Source organism: Oncorhynchus masou, chromosome 6 (genome assembly GCF_036934945.1).
Source record: "Oncorhynchus masou masou isolate Uvic2021 chromosome 6, UVic_Omas_1.1, whole genome shotgun sequence".
Taxonomy (NCBI): Eukaryota; Metazoa; Chordata; class Actinopteri; order Salmoniformes; family Salmonidae; genus Oncorhynchus; species Oncorhynchus masou.
Genome location: NC_088217.1, coordinates 14,475,734 through 14,493,932, shown reverse-complemented (window position 1 = coordinate 14,493,932; position 18,199 = coordinate 14,475,734). Strand labels below are relative to the sequence as shown.

Sequence of the window (18,199 nt, the reverse complement as noted above, 5' to 3'; positions counted from 1 at the left end):
AATTTCTCCTGAAGCATACCAATGGGTGTCTTGTTAGTGACTATTTGATCAGTAGGTTCACATTTGTCTCTTTTCATTCCAAAGCATGTCTATTTGTCAGAATTCACAGTGGGCAAGGACAATTAAAAACATGAACAGGAATATTTTCTTGGAAAATTCAATGTCTTGTAGGTCTATAATGATCCTGTTCCATCCATCAAAGGGTTTTAGACATTGTTGTCTTTGTTGTTGGGTTTTCAACAATATGCGTTGTACAGTTGAAGTCGGAAGTCTACATACACTTAGGTTGGAGTCATTAAAACTTATTTTTTAACCACTCCATACATTTCTTGTTAACAAACTATAGTTTTGGCAATTTACTTCAGGACATTTACTTTGTGCATGACACAAGTCATTTTTCAACAATTGTTTACAGACAGATTGTTTCACTTAAAATTCACTGTATCACAATTCCAGTTGTCAGAAGTGTACATACACTAAGTTGACTGTGCCTTTAAGCAGCTTGGAAAATTCCAGAAAATGACATCATGGCTTTAGAAGCTTCTGATAGGCTAATTGATATCATTTGAGTCAATTTGAGGTGTACCTGTAGATGTATTTAAGGCCTACCTTCAATCTCAGTGCCTCTTTGGTTGACATCATGGGAAAATCAAAAGAAATCAGCCAAGACCTCAGAAAGAAAATTGTAGACCTCCACAAGTCTGGTTCATCCTTGGGAGCAATATCCAAATGCCTGAAGGTACTATGCTCATCTGTACAAACAATAGTATGCAAGTATAAACACCATGGGACCACGCAGCCGTCATACCGCTCAGGAAGCAGACGTGTTCTGTCTCTGAGAGATGAACATACTTTGGTGCCCAAAAAGTGCAAATCAATCCCAGAACAACAACAAAGGACCTTGTGAAGATTCTGGAGGAAACAGGTACAAAAGTATCTATATCCACAGTAAAACAAGTCCTATATCGACTTAACCGAAAAGGCCGGTCAGCAAGGAAGAAGCCACTGCTCCAAAACCACCATAAAAAAGCCAGACTACGGTTTGCAACTGCACATGGGGACAAAGATCATACTTTTTGGAGAAATGTCCTCTAGTCTGATGAAACAAAAATATAACTGTTTGGCCATAATGACCATAGTTATGTTTGGAGGAAGACAGGGGAGGCTTGCAAGCCGAAGAACACCATACCAACCGTGAAGCACGAGGGTGGCAGCATCATGTTGTGGGGGTGCTTTGCTGCAGGAGGGACTGGTGCACTTCACAAAATAGATGGCATTATGAGGGAGGAAAATTATGTGGATATATTGAAGCAACATCTCAAGAATATTGCTCAAGAAAGTTGAAGCTTGGTCGCAAATGGGTCTTCCAAATGGACAATGGCCCCAAGCATACTTCCAAAGTGGTGGCAAAATGGCTTCAGGACAACAAAGTCAAGGTATTGGAGTGGCCATCACAAAGCCCTAACCTCAATCCCATAGAAAAAGTGTGTGCGAGCAAGGAGGTCTACAAACCTGACTCAGTTATACCAGCTCTGTCAGAAGGAATGGGCCAAAATTCACCCAACATATTGTGGGAAGCTTGTGGAAGGCTAACATAAATGTTTGACCCAAGTTAAACAATTCAAAGGCAATGCTACCAAATACTGATTGAGTGTATGTAAACTTCTGACCCACTTCAACTGTATATGTTTCATTCTTTCCCCTTTTCAAGGCACATACAACTTTCTAATTGGCAGCTCCTCAGCACAAGGCTAGCGCAAACAATCTCCTCAGAAAGTCACTTAACAGACTAAACAGACACTAGACTAGTCGCTAATGCACTTAAACAGAGCACAGTGTTTGAGTCAGACATTGCTCATCTGGCCTTCGCATCACTAAAATGCCAAGATATAAACCAGATTACATTTTCAGTCACAACAGCTGATGTTACAGACAATGTTTATTGGAACGCACTCAGGAGACACATTAGCTGACTAGCCAATAGAGAGGCCCGTCTTAGTTCGGTTTTTACCATTTGTCAAAACTAACAAGTAAAGAAATAATTGTGCCAAGACCTGGGATCAAATACTATTTCAAATAATTTCAAATACTTTATCAGTGCTTGATTGAGCTTGTCTGTTGCGAAAAGTCCTGAAAATACAAAGACCCGTGCACCTGGGACTCCAGGAAGTCTAAAGCAAATGTTCAAAGTTATTATTTGGACCCAGGGCAGGCTGCCATAAATAGAAATACATAAAGCCTAACACAAACTCACATTTGACCTTTGACTCTTTGTACCTGCTCAGTGATCCATCCCATGTGTTTGACCTCCAGGCCCGCCTGCATGGCCCTCAGCTCATCTCTGACTCGGGGCACCAGGGCCGAAACCCCGGCTTGGATGGCGTTATACCAGGACTGGGCCATGGCAGGGTCCTTGGCCCTCAGGAACACCGAGCTCTTTCTGCTGGACGAGATCACCTCAAAGTACCTGTGTGGAGGGGAGAGAGGGAGTGGGAAAGGGGGAGAGAGAGGGGACAGAAAGAGAGAGAGGGAAGGGGTGAAGTGAGAGACATGGAGAAAGAAAAGAGGTAAGGAGAGAAAGGGGAGAGACGCACACAAGAAAACAGTGTTAGCTGTGGTCAGGTCCCTGGAGAATGCACTAAAATCCATTTTGATGACCCTTGAAGTTGGAGGGTCAATTAGCTTGCCTCCTGTGACAAATAAATTTACATCCTATTAAAACTCTCCTCTCCTTTACCTCTGGACAAAGCTGGTTTTAGCAGTAAACCAGTTGGTTATGACATGGATTTTGACAATGTAAGCGCAGCCTATCCAGCTGCGATGCTTCTGTTGTTATTGAGGATGTATTTAAAAACCCTGCATGTTGGCTATATGCCCATCATGCAACGTGTTGTTATTGAGGATGTATGTCAAAACCCTGCATGTTGGCTATATGCCCATCATGCAACGTGTTGTTATTGAGGATGTATGTAACAACCCTGCATGTTGGCTATATGCCCATCATGCAACGTGTTGTTATTGAGGATGTATGTAAAAACCCTGCATGTTGGCTATATGCCCATCATGCAACGTGTTGTTATTGAGGATGTATGTCAAAACCCTGCATGTTGGCTATATGCCCATCATGCAACGTGTTGTTATTGAGGATGTATGTAACAACCCTGCATGTTGGCTATATGCCCATCATGCAACGTGTTGTTATTGAGGATGTATGTCAAAACCCTGCATGTTGGCTATATGCCCATCATGCAACATGTTGTTATTGAGGATGTATGTCAAAACCCTGCATGTTGGCTATATGCCCATCATGCAACGTGTTGTTATTGAGGATGTATGTAAAAACCCTGCATGTTGGCTATATGCCCATCATGCAACGTGTTGTTATTGAGGATGTATGTAAAAACCCTGCATGTTGGCTATATGCCCATCATGCAACATGTTGTTATTGAGGATGTATGTCAAAACCCTGCATGTCGGCTATATGCCCATAATGCAACGTGTTGTTATTGAGGATGTATGTAAAAACCCTGCATGTTGGCTATATGCCCATCATGCAACGTGTTGTTATTGAGGATGTATGTCAAAACCCTGCATGTTGGCTATATGCCCATCATGTAAGGAGAGATGAGATAATCCAGTGACTCATGTTACAAACATTTAAGTTATTTTCCTGTAACAATTTTTCTTCTCCGTTTTATTTGATGAATAAACTACCCTTACCCTACTATAATGAAGGCTGGTTCAACAGCAATGTGTTGTGTGTCTTCTTTATCCTGGCCATGCATTACCCAAGAAGCAAGTCCATAGAAGGATTCTAAATGATCTACCTGTGAAGCTTTTTCCCTCATGCTTTTGCATTATTCACAACTCACATAGGCCTACCTACAGTGCATTACTACATTATTCACAACTCACAGGCCTACCTGCAGTGCATTACTACATTATTCACATAGGCCTACCTACAGTACATTACTACATTATTCACAACTCACAGGCCTACCTGCAGTGCATTACTACATTATTCACATAGGCCTACCTACAGTACATTACTACATTAATCACATAGGCCTACCTACAGTGCATTACTACATTATTCACAACTCATAGGCCTACCTGCAGTGCATTACTACATTATTCACATAGGCCTACCTATAGTGCATTACTACATTATTCACAACTCACTGGCCTACCTGCAGTGCATTACTACATTATTCACATAGGCCTACCTACAGTACATTACTACATTAATCACATAGGCCTACCTACAGTGCATTACTACATTATTCACAACTCACATAGGCCTACCTGCAGTGCATTACTACATTATTCACATAGGCCTACCTACAGTGCATTACTACATTATTCACAACTCGCATAGGCCTACCTGCAGTGCATTACATTATTCACATAGGCCTACCTACAGTGCATATCATTATTCACATAGGCCTACCTACAGTGCATTACTACATTATTCACATAGGCCTACCTACAGTGCATTACTACATTATTCACATAGGCCTACCTACAGTGCATTACTACATTATTCACATAGGCCTACCTGCAGTGCATTACTACATTATTCACAACTCACATAGGCCTACCTGCAGTGCATTACTACATTATTCACATAGGCCTACCTACAGTGCATTACTACATTATTCACAACTCGCATAGGCCTACCTGCAGTGCATTACATTATTCACATAGGCCTACCTACAGTGCATTACATTATTCACATAGGCCTACCTACAGTGCATTACTACATTATTCACATAGGCCTACCTACAGTGCATTACTACATTATTCACATAGGCCTACCTACAGTGCATTACTACATTATTCACATAGGCCTACCTACAGTGCATTACTACATTATTCACATAGGCCTACCTACAGTGCATTACTACATTATTCACATAGGCCTACCTACAGTGCATTACTACATTATTCACATAGGCCTACCTACAGTGCATTACTACATTATTCACATAGGTCTACCTATAGTGCATTACTACATTATTCACATAGGCCTACCTGCAGTGCATTACTACATTATTCACAACTCACATAGGCCTACCTGCAGTGCATTACTACATTATTCACATAGGCCTACCTACAGTGCATTACTACATTATTCACATAGGCCTACCTACAGTGCATTACTACATTATTCACATAGGCCTACCTATAGTGCATTACTACATTATTCACATAGGCCTACCTACAGTGCATTACTACATTATTCACATAGGCCTACCTACAGTGCATTACTACATTATTCACATAGGCCTACCTACAGTGCATTACTACATTATTCACATAGGCCTACCTACAGTCTATTACTACATTATCCACATAGGCCTACCTGCAGTGCATTACTACATTATTCACATAGGCCTACCTGCAGTGCATTACTACATTATTCACATAGGCCTACCTACAGTGCATTACTACATTATTCACATAGGCCTACCTACAGTGCATTACTACATTATTCACATAGGCCTACCTACAGTGCATTACTACATTATTCACATAGGCCTACCTGCAGTGCATTACTACATTATTCACATAGGCCTACCTGCAGTGCATTACTACATTATTCACATAGGCCTACCTGCAGTGCATTACTACATTATTCACATAGGCCTACCTGCAGTGCATTACTACATTATTCACATAGGCCTACCTGCAGTGCATTACTACATTATTCACATAGGCCTACCTACAGTGCATTACTACATTATTCACATAGGCCTACCTACAGTGCATTACTACATTATTCATAGGCCTACCTACAGTGCATTACTACATACATAGGCCTACCTACAGTGCATTACTACATTATTCACATAGGCCTACCTACAGTCTATTACTACATTATCCACATAGGCCTACCTGCAGTGCATTACTACATTATTCACATAGGCCTACCTGCAGTGCATTACTACATTATTCACATAGGCCTACCTGCAGTGCATTACTACATTATTCACATAGGCCTACCTACAGTGCATTACTACATTATTCACATAGGCCTACCTGCAGTGCATTACTACATTATTCACATAGGCCTACCTGCAGTGCATTACTACATTATTCACAACTCACATAGGCCTACCTGCAGTGCATTACTACATTATTCACATAGGCCTACCTGCAGTGCATTACTACATTATTCACAACTCACATAGGCCTACCTGCAGTGCATTACTACATTATTCACATAGGCCTACCTACAGTGCATTACTACATTATTCACATAGGCCTACCTGCAGTGCATTACTACATTATTCACATAGGCCTACCTACAGTGCATTACTACATTATTCACATTGGCCTACCTACAGTGTATTACTACATTATCCACATAGGCCTACCTGCAGTGCATTACTACATTATTCACATAGGCCTACCTGCAGTGCATTACTACATTATTCACATAGGCCTACCTACAGTGCATTACTACATTATTCACATAGGCCTACCTACAGTGCATTACTACATTATTCACATAGGCCTACCTACAGTGCATTACTACATTATTCACATAGGCCTACCTACAGTGCATTACTACATTATTCACATAGGCCTACCTACAGTGCATTACTACATTATTCACATAGGCCTACCTGCAGTGCATTACTACATTATTCACATAGGCCTACCTGCAGTGCATTACTACATTATTCACATAGGCCTACCTGCAGTGCATTACTACATTATTCACATAGGCCTACCTGCAGTGCATTACTACATTATTCACATAGGCCTACCTGCAGTGCATTACTACATTATTCACATAGGCCTACCTGCAGTGCATTACTACATTATTCACAACTCACATAGGCCTACCTGCAGTGCATTACTACATTATTCACATAGGCCTACCTACAGTGCATTACTACATTATTCACATAGGCCTACCTGCAGTGCATTACTACATTATTCACAACTCACATAGGCCTACCTGCAGTGCATTACTACATTATTCACATAGGCCTACCTACAGTGCATTACTACATTATTCACATAGGCCTACCTACAGTGCATTACTACATTATTCACAACTCACATAGGCCTACCTGCAGTGCATTACTACATTATTCACATAGGCCTACCTACAGTGCATTACTACATTATTCACAACTCACATAGGCCTACCTGCAGTGCATTACTACATTATTCACATAGGCCTACCTACAGTGCATTACTACATTATTCACATAGGCCTACCTACAGTGCATTACTACATTATTCACAACTCACATAGGCCTACCTGCAGTGCATTACTACATTATTCACATAGGCCTACCTACAGTGCATTACTACATTATTCACATAGGCCTACCTGCAGTGCATTACTACATTATTCACATAGGCCTACCTACAGTGCATTACTACATTTTTCACATTGGCCTACCTACAGTGCATTACTACATTATTCACAACTCACATAGGCCTACCTGCAGTGCATTACTACATTATTCACAACTCACATAGGCCTACCTGCAGTGCATTACTACATTATTCACATAGGCCTACCTACAGTGCATTACTACATTATTCACATAGGCCTACCTACAGTGCATTACTACATTATTCACAACTCACATAGGCCTACCTGCAGTGCATTACTACATTATTCACATAGGCCTACCTACAGTGCATTACTACATTATTCACATAGGCCTACCTACAGTGCATTACTACATTATTCACATAGGCCTACCTGCAGTGCATTACTACATTATTCACATAGGCCTACCTACAGTGCATTACTACATTATTCACATTGGCCTACCTACAGTGCATTACTACATTATTCACATAGGCCTACCTACAGTGCATTACTACATTATTCACAACTCACATAGGCCTACCTACAGTGCATTACTACATTATTCACAACTCACATAGGCCTACCTACAGTGCATTACTACATTATTCACAACTCACATAGGCCTACCTATAGTGCATTACTACATTTGGCTTCTATCCCTCTCCATTTCCAAAAGAGCGCCAAAGACACACTCCTCCAAACATAGGCTTTTCAAAACGTTCAGTCCTATAACGCTATATTATAGGCCTAGGCTATATCTTGCTTGTTGAGAACGTGCACACATATGATACAATTTACAGGAGTGTAGTATTTTTTATTTGAGGAGAACTGCGATTATTTAAAGACCTATACTTATATACGGCAATTACAGAAAACTCTGGATTTAAAAACAAATGTTGCTATCACTTATTACTCTTACCTATGCTATTTAATAAACTGTCGTATGAATCCACAATGGCCTGTCGTATGAATCCACAATGGCCTGTCGTATGAATCCACAATGGCCTGTCGTATGAATCCACAATGGCCTGTCGTATGAATCCACAATGGACTGTCGTATGAATCCACAATGGACTGTCGTATGAATCCACAATGGACTGTCGTATGAATCCACAATGGTCTGTCGTATGAATCCACAATGGACTGTCGTATGAATCCACAATGGACTAGGACGAGGATATTCCGTGCTCCCAGACAAAATGGAATTGATGACAACGCAAAGACTGTCAATTATAGGGATGGGAATTGCCAGGGACCTCGCGATATGATATCACAATACTTTGGTGCCGATACGATATGTATTAAATTGCCATTTTAATCATTTAGCAGACGTTCTTATCCAGAGGGACTTACAGAAGCAATGAGGGTTAAGTGCCTTGCTCAAGGGCACATCAACAGATTTTTGGGGGGGAGCAAGGAACACAAGCATTTCACTACACCGGCAATAACATCTGCTATATATGGGGACGCAACCAATAAAATTAGATTAGATTTTGATTCGAACCAGCGACATTTCGGTTACTGGCCCAACGCTCTTAACTGATACAATATGTATTGCAAGTACAGCCAACTAGCGCAAAAATAATATTGTTTTATTGTCAAACCGATACAATATATTAGTCCAAAATAATATTGTTATATTGTCAAACTGATACAATATATTAGTCCAAAATAATATCCCGATATGTAACTGTATCAATTTTTCCCCCCATCACAAGTCAATAACCTACAGAACTTGAGACGAACGCATGCAGTATCACTCCTACAACTTGCCTACTCATCAAAACCCAGTCATTTCGCGCCAGCGATTGCGCTCATAATAACGGTTGTAAAAATAGCAAAAATATTTGACACACCCCCAGACCTATAGCACTACAGCCAGTGCTTAGGTTTACCATGGCGTTGGGTCTGTTCACATAGAGCGCTATTAAAGCTCATTGTGGAGTGTGCAAGGTAACCCAATACCAGTGTGCTGTAGATTCTCAAGTTTTCACCTGGAACAAGCCATAAGGGGAGAGATATGAAGAGAGATGAAGCAGGACCCATACACACTATTGCTCCTGTCGTGTCTTTGGCTATACCGGATTAAGTGACATGCTATTCTATAAAATCATTTATCCGTAATTAATATTACCTGATTGAGCTAATCATGTAAATGTAATTAACTAGAGATTCGGGGCACCACTAAATAATATTTATAGAGCTGTTATCTTCCGAATAAACTATTAAAGACCTAGTAATATTTTACATAAATAGCAGTCAATATTAATCGTCATCTTAATTCAGTCTCATCTGAAAGTTGTAAATTCTTGGTTATCTGCACGAACCCTGGCTAAACAAGTTGAATCAGCAATACAAAATTGGGTTTAATTATTTATTTACTAAATACCTAACTAATCACACAGAATTACACATAATTAAATCATAACTTAATTACAAATTACGTCATGAAGGAAAATGTCCCTAGTGGGCGGAACAGATATGACAGCTGGTTACACAAAAGAAAAGGGCTGAGTTTGAGTGAAAGAGCGGGAAGACTGAGGAACAAAGGGCAAAGCTGTGCTATCTTAAATACAGAATCTTATGCATTCTAAATTACCGCCCATTTGGAAAAGGAAAATGCAATAAATATTTACTCTGAGCTGCGCTTCGGTAGATTGGTGGTAGATGGAAGCCGTGTTGCCCAACCGAGTCCTTTGAAGAATGTCTCTGCTGGTAAATTGGATACGTTGTAGTAACGTCGTTGTCTGATAGACGGGATACTCTGTCTGTTCCTTCCTAACCTGCGTTTTCAGCTGCTGTTGCTAACTCAACGGCTAGGAGGTATCACTTCTGTAGTGAATAAGAGTTAAAAGTTCATACCATTCGCAACCAAAGCTCACGCTGATGTTGGCTTCGTTCTGTAGTTATTATCTGAACCCTTCTGACATCGGACCGTCGTCCTCACATCCTTGGAACAGGAGGCTATATTGTTGTCAATCCTTTATATAGGAAGGGAGAGGAGGGCGTGTTTGAAAAGTTTTAGAGCCCATGTCCCTTCACAGGGGCGGGCCACTGATTGAGCAGAGCCCTACCTTATGAAAACCCAAATCTCACATTTTAGAAGCTAAAATCACATTTCATCCCATCACAAATAATTTCATATTCAAACATTTAAATTGAACAACAATTCCATGTGAATACGATAACTCTGATGTGTAGACTTTCCACTGTAGAGTTTATGTCATCTTATCATTGATGAGAATGTCTCAGATGACAATCGAACTGACACCATATTCATTAAGTACCACCACATATGTTCAATTGGTCGGATTACCAGAATATAGTTCATTTCCCCCCCACCTTACATTTACATACATTTAACATTTAAGTCATTTAGCAGACGCTCTTATCCAGAGCGACTTCTGATGTTCCCAGAATCTCTATGTTAACCAAGGGTTTTTCAAATGTAATATCAGTAGGGTAGAGAGAGGAAAAAGGGGGGGAAAGAGGTATTTATGACTGTCATAAACCTACCCCCAGGCCAACGTCATGACACTCCACTACATGGCCTTACTTAGGATTAGCATAACAACGTTTGGATCCAAGAGAGGACTTTGTCTGGCCATAGGCTACGAAAAGTCTAACCAGAGGGACAGCTGGAGCTCAAAGAGCCTCAGAGTAGGAGTGCTGATTTAGGATCAGTTTTGTATTTTAGATCATGTTGATTAAGATTACATGGACAGACCATAGATCAGTTCTCCTACTTGAAGATGCTTTGTGGGTACAGGTCCAGACCTTTGTGGGTACAGGCCCAAACCTTTTGTGGGTACAGGCCCAAACCTTTTGTGGGTACAGGCCCAAACCTTTTGTGGGTACAGGCCCAAACCTTTTGTGGGTACAGGCCCAAACCTTTTGTGGGTACAGGCCCAAACCTTTTGTGGGTACAGGCCCAAACCTTTTGTGGGTACAGGCCCAAACCTTGGTGAGAAAAAGGAGTGTTACTTTGTATCATGTAAATATTCACATGTAGAGTGGTCGTTATATTCAAGGAGCATTGATTTAGATTCCAAAAGGAGTGCCTTGTGAGTCATCTGACTTCATGAACATCTTACTGAATTCAAGATACAAGCTATCGTACCCAGTTTTTCCCTCTCTCCGTCCGTCTCCCTCTCTCTGTCTCTGTCTCTCCGTCCGCCTCTCCGTCCGTCTCCCGCTCTCTCTCTCTCTTTTTTTCCTCTCTCTCTGTCTCGCTCTCCCTCTGACCATGTAACTCAGTTCCCCATTGAACTGGGCTCCACCCACAGTACCTGTTCTCTGTGTCCGGGGGGCACTGCTTCCTGGTCACCTGGCACATTTTCAGGGGGATGGTCCTGGCCTCCTTCAGCTCGGTAGGGGGGGCGTCTGCGCCCTTCTGTGGCGTGGCATGGGGGGAGTCCCAGGGTAGGGGTGCACCGGGCAAGGTGTTCTTAAAGAAGGCTGACATCTCCTTGATGTATTTCACTGAGATAGGAAACAAGAGATGGGGAGAGTTGTATTAAGGAGGATTCATATTGAGAGGGAGAAGGAAGGTATGTAAGGTATCATATCAGATGAATTGGAAGCAGTGAGAGTAAGAACAACTATTCCGACTTTGATACTATAAGGGTCGGGTTCCTAGACACAGATTAAGCCTGTAGACCAACACTAAAAATCTCCATTGAGAATCATTTTTAATTCAGAACTATGCCTGATTCGTGTCCGGCAAACCACCCCTCAATGTTTAGCGAATGGAGTGTGCATTAGAAGGTTAATTAGTCAAATGAACTTGGAGTTTGGAGTTTAGCCTGGGATCTTATCAATGTTGTGAACTTCATAAGTATTCTCTTTCACTGCTGTGACTAATGAAGTCACTGAGTCAAATCCGGATCCTCTGCTCACCACGGATTCCTTCTCTCTTACCTGGCCCCCTATTCCTACACCTGGCCCCCTATTCCTACACCTGGCCCCCTATTCCTACACCTGGCCCCCTATTCCTACACCTGGCCCCCTATTCCTACACCTGGCCCCCTATTCCTACACATGGCCCCCTATTCCTACACATGGCCCCCTATACACATGGCCCCCTATTCCTACACATGGCCCCCTATTCCTACACATGGCCCCCTATTCCTACACATGGCCCCCTATTCCTACACATGGCCTCCTATTCCTACACATGGCCTCCTATTCCTACACATGGCCTCCTATTCCTACACATGGCCTCCTATTCCTACACATGGCCTCCTATTCCTACACATGGCCTCCTATTCCTACACATGGCCTCCTATTCCTACACATGGCCTCCTATTCCTACACATGGCCTCCTATTCCTACACATGGCCTCCTATTCCTACACATGGCCTCCTATTCCTACACATGGCCTCCTATTCCTACACATGGCCTCCTATTCCTACACATGGCCTCCTATTCCTACACATGGATTTTATAACACATTTCATGCAATTCCACACATTTTGCCATAGAGCGCAGAGAAATTTTTGATATCGGATATCGGAGTGAAACTAACAACAAACAGTGGACCATGATTACTAAGTTTAGATAGCTGGCGGCTAGACTAACACCAATCTAAAAAAGGTTTGCTGACATGGGCTAATTGACTGACTTTCAGTGACTGACATGATGCACAACCAAATGTAGAATTTGGACCTTGTGTATTCTTCTATTCTAACACTCAATAGTAATTTGAGACTGACTGAGTTAAAAAAAAATATATACAAATTGATCTGATGGCTTTCAAAAGGGAGGCCGCGGGCCGTCAGTTGCCCATCCCTGCCCCGGTCTGTCAGTCAGGGAGTCAGTCGGCAAGTCAGTCAGCGTCAGTGTCAGTGAGTCAGTCAGCGAGTCAGTCAGCAAGTCAGTCAGCGTCAGCGTCAGTGAGTCAGTCAGCGTCAGCGTCAGTGAGTCAGTCAGCGTCAGCGTCAGTGAGTCAGTCAGTGAGTCAGTCAGCAAGTCAGTCAGCGTCAGTGAGTCAGTCAGCGTCAGCGAGTCAGTCAGCGTCAGTGAGTCAGTCAGCGTCAGCGAGTCAGTCAGCGTCAGCGAGTCAGTCAGCGTCAGCGAGTCAGTCAGCGTCAGCGTCAGCGAGTCAGTCAGCGTCAGCAGTCAGCGTCAGCGAGTCAGTCAGCGTCAGCGAGTCAGTCAGCGTCAGCGAGTCAGTCAGCGTCAGTGAGTCAGTCAGCGTCAGCGAGTCAGTCAGCGTTTGCGAGTCAGTCAGCGTCAGCGAGTCAGTCAGTCAGCGTCAGCGAGTCAGTCAGTCAGCGTCAGCGAGTCAGTCAGTCAGCGTCAGCGAGTCAGTCAGTCAGCGTCAGCGAGTCAGTCAGTCAGCGTCAGTGAGTCAGTGTCAGCGAGTCAGTCAGTCAGCGAGTCAGTGAGTGTGAGTCAGTCAGCCAGTGTTGATGAGTCAGTGAGTCAGTCAGCGAGTCAGTCAGTGAGTCAGTCAGTCAGTGATTCAGTGTCAGCGAGTCAGTCAGTGAGTCAGTCAGTCAGTGACTCAGTGTCAGCTAGTCAGCCAGTGAGTGAATCAGTCAGTCAGTCAATGAAAGTGAGTCAGTGAGTGAATGAGTCAGTGTCAGTATGTCAGTGTGTCAGTCAGTGAGTCAGTCAGTGTCAGTGAGTCAGTCAGTGTCAGTGAGTCAGTCAGCATGTCAGTGAGTCAGTCAGCATGTCAGTGAGTCAGTCAGCATGTCAGTGAGTCAGTCAGCATGTCAGTGAGTCAGTCAGCGTCAGTGAGTCAGTCAGTGTGTCAGTGAGTCAGTCAGTGTGTCAGTGAGTCAGTCAGTGTCAGTGAGTCAGTCAGCATGTCAGTGAGTCAGTCAGCATGTCAGTGAGTCAGTCAGCATGTCAGTGAGTCAGTCAGCGTCAGTGAGTCAGTCAGCATGTCAGTGAGTCAGTCAGCGTCAGTGAGTCAGTCAGTGTCAGTGAGTCAGTCAGTGTGTCAGTGAGTCAGTCAGTGTCAGTGAGTCAGTCAGTGTGTCAGTGAGAGTGAGTCAGTCAGCCAGTGTTGATGAGTCAGTGAGTCAGTCAGTGTCAGTGAGTCAGTCAGTGTGTCAGTGAGTCAGTCAGTGTGTCAGTGAGTCAGTCAGTGTCAGTGAGTCAGTCAGCATGTCAGTGAGTCAGTCAGCATGTCAGTGCGTCAGTCAGCATGTCAGTGAGTCAGTCAGCATGTCAGTGAGTCAGTCAGTGTGTCAGTGAGTCAGTCAGTGTGTCAGTGAGTCAGTCAGTGTCAGTGAGTCAGTCAGTGTGTCAGTGAGAGTGAGTCAGTCAGCCAGTGTTGATGAGTCAGTGAGTCAGTCAGCGAGTCAGCTAGTCAGCCAGTGAGTCAGTCAGTAAAAGTGAGTCAGTGAGTCAGTCAGTGTGTCAGTCAGTGTGTCAGTCAGTGAGTCAGTCAGTGAGTCAGTCAGTGAGTCAGTCAGTGAGTCAGTCACTCACCCAGAACCCAGTCAGCATTATTCTCACTCACCTCACCTCACCTCACCCACTCACTGATGTTTGTCCATTAAGATTTGGTATAGGGTTAAAACACGTGACTCTCGGAGCCGGAGACTCCTAGTAAAACCAAGCCTACTGGATGGTAATAGCGCTCACCGTAGCCCCTAGTGGCTGTTTGTCTCCCGACGTCCTACTTCGCAGTGGATATTGCACGACCTGGCTGGTGTCTCTGTGGTCTCAAACACGCTGGTTTAACACCCCAAACACTTGCAAAAGTCCAAACATGGTTGACTGGGCAACACTTTCACACAACAAACTCTGACCTACACATACGCACATATACGCACACACACACAAGCACCTGATAGCCCTCCACTGTTTCAAACCTCAGTGACTCCTGGATACTTTGCTTCTACAGTTGAAGTCGGAAGTTTACATACACTTAGGTTGGAGTCATTGAAACTTGTTTTTCAATCAATTTTTCCAACAATTGTTTAATGACAGATTATTTAACTTATAATTCACTGTATCACAATTGCAGTGGGTCAGAAGTGTACTTAAACTAAGTTGACTGTGCCTTTAAACAGCTTGGAAAATTCCAGAAAATGATGTCATGGCTTTAGAAGCTTCTGATAAGCTAATTGACATAATTTGAGTCAATTGGAGGTGTACCTGTGGATGTATTTCAGGGCCTACCTTCAAACTTAATTTGCTTGACATCATGGGGAAATCAAAAGAAATCCGCCAAGACCTCAGAAAAATAATGGAGACCTCCACAAGTCTGGTGTTCATCCTTGGGAGCAATTTCCAAACGCCTGAAGGTACCACGTTCATCTGTACAAACAATAGTACACAGGTATGAACACCATGGGACCATGCAGCAGTCATACCACTCAGGAAGGAGACACGTTCTGTCTCCTAGAGATGAACGTACTTTGGTGCGAAAAGTATGCAAATCAATCCCAGAACAACAGCAAGGGACCTTGTGAAGATGCTGGAGGAAAAACAGCCATAAAAAAACAGACTACGGTTTGCAACTGCAAATGGGGACAAAGATCATACTTTTTGGAGAAATGTCCTCTGGTCTGAAACAAAAATAGAACTGTTTGGTAGAGGTCGATCGATTAATCAGAATGGCCGATTAATTAGGGCTGATTTCAAGTTTTCATAACAATCGGAAACCTTTATTGAATCTTTATTTAACGAGGCAAGTCAGTTAACAACACATTCTTATTTTCAATGACGGCCTAGGAACAGTAGGTTAACTGCCTTGTTCAGGGGCAGAACGACAGATTCAATCTTGGTATTCAATCTTGCAACCTTACGGTTAACTAGTCCAACGCTCTAACCACCTGCCTCACGAGGAGACCGCCTGTTACGCGAATGCAGTAAGAAGCCCAGGTAAGTTTTCGCTAGCATTAAACTTAATCAATCATAATCACTAGTTATAACTACACATGGTTGATGATATTACTAGTTTATCTAGAGTGTCCTGCGTTGCATATAATCGATGCAGTGCGCATTCGCAAAAAAGGACTGTCGTTGCTCCAACGTGTACCTAACCATAAACACCAATGCCTTTCTTGAAATCAATACACAGAAGTATATATTTTTAAACCTGCATATTTAGCTAAAAGAAATCCAGGTTAGCAGGCAATATTAACCAGGTGAAATTGTGTCACTTCTCTTGCGTTCATTGCACGCAGAGTCAGGGTATATGCAACAGTTTGGGCTGCCTGGCTCATTGCGAACTAATTTGCCAGAATTTTACGTAATTATGACAAAACATTGAAGGTTGTACAATGAAACAGGAATATTTAGACTGATGGATGCCACCCATTAAATAAAATACGGAACGGTTCCGTATTTCACTGAACGAATAAACGTCTTGTTTTCGATATGATCGTTTCCGGATTCGACCATATTAATGACCTAAGGCTTTCATTTCTGTGTGTTAATATGTTATAATTAAGTCTATGATTTGATAGAGCAGTCTGACTGGGTGATGGTAGGCACCAGCAGGCTCATTAGCATTCATTCAAACAGCACTTTGGTGCGTTTTGCCAGCAGTTCTGCTATTTATGACTTCAAGCCTAGATTAGGCTGGTGTAACGATGTGATGTGAAATGGCTAGCTAGTTAGCGGGGTGCACGCTAATATCGTTTCAAATGTCACTCGCTCTGAGACTTGGAGAAGTTGTTCCCCTTTCTCTGCATAGTTTTTCCCCTTGAGGCTAAATTGATTTTATTGATGTATTATATTAAGTTAAAATAAGTGTTCGTTCAGTATTGTTGTAGTTGTCATTATTACAAATACATAAAAAAAACAAAAAAAAAAAAAAAACGGCCGATTAATCGGTAGCGGCCTTTTTTGTCCTCCAATAATCGGTATTGGCGTTGAAAAATCATAAAATCGGTCGACCTCTACTGTTTGGCCATAATGACCATCGTTATGTTTGGAGGAAAAAGGGGGAGGCTTCCAAGCTAAAGAACAGATAGATAATAAACAGCGAGTAGTAACAGTGTAAAAACAAAATCAAAGGTGGGGGGGTGGCATTTAATTAATTGTTCAGCATGGCTTGGTGGTAGAAGCGGTTAAGGAGCCTTTTGGACTCTGGTTTGGACTCTGGTTTAGACCAGAGGACGCTACGGAGGAACCAGAGGAGCTCCATTCTGGTTTAGACCAGAGGACGCTACGGAAAGACCAGAGGAGCTCCATTCTGGTTTAGACCAGAGGACGCTACGGAAAGACCAGAGGAGCTCCATTCTGGTTTAGACCAGAGGACGCTACGGAGGAACCAGAGGAGCTCCATTCTGGTTTAGACCAGAGGACGCTATGGAAAAACCAGAGGAGCTCCATTCTGGTTTAGACCAGAGGACGCTACGGAGGAACCAGAGGAGCTCCATTCTGGTTTAGACCAGAGGCCGTTACGGAGGAACCAGAGTAGCACCACTCGGGTATCACTGTGGGGGCGGGGGGGGTGAAGTTGTACTCTCAGGGGACAACAGGGGATTCCTCTTTCCCCCAAAATAGACCCCCTAGTCCAGGGATGGGTAATTTGGATGGGGGTGGGGGCCACAGAAAAATCTGACCTCATCATGAGGGGTCTGCGTACTCCCCACTCACCAACACATTGGGAGCAACAAAAAAATTGCAACCCCCCTCTTGACAGTCAAGACACATTTTAGCTGACATGGCTAATTGAGTGACTATCAGTGACTGACAGGACCAGAGAAAACTGCTGATGCACTACCACATTTTGAGATTGCACATTTTTATTCTACTATTCTAGCTTGCAGCAGTAAGTTGAGACCTGAACTGAGTTGAAAATTGATCCGAGGGCCTTCAGATGGGAAAACATGAAGCAGACTTAACCTTCAAAAACCTACTGTACGTAAATATTGTGTGCTA

At 42.9% G+C, this 18,199-nt stretch overlaps 1 protein-coding gene across 1 annotated transcript in view; it reads right to left on the bottom strand.

The window, feature by feature from the left end:
• Nucleotides 1–18,199, bottom strand: part of LOC135541391 (alpha-1-syntrophin-like) — an 80,798-nt gene that overhangs the window by 8,299 nt on the left and 54,300 nt on the right. Inside the window, exons 3-4 of the mRNA XM_064967597.1 lie at nt 11,632–11,824; nt 2,278–2,467 (exon numbers count right to left, since the gene is read on the bottom strand). Coding sequence (XP_064823669.1) covers nt 2,278–2,467; nt 11,632–11,824 — 383 coding nt within the window. The remainder of the gene's footprint in view (nt 1–2,277; nt 2,468–11,631; nt 11,825–18,199) is intronic.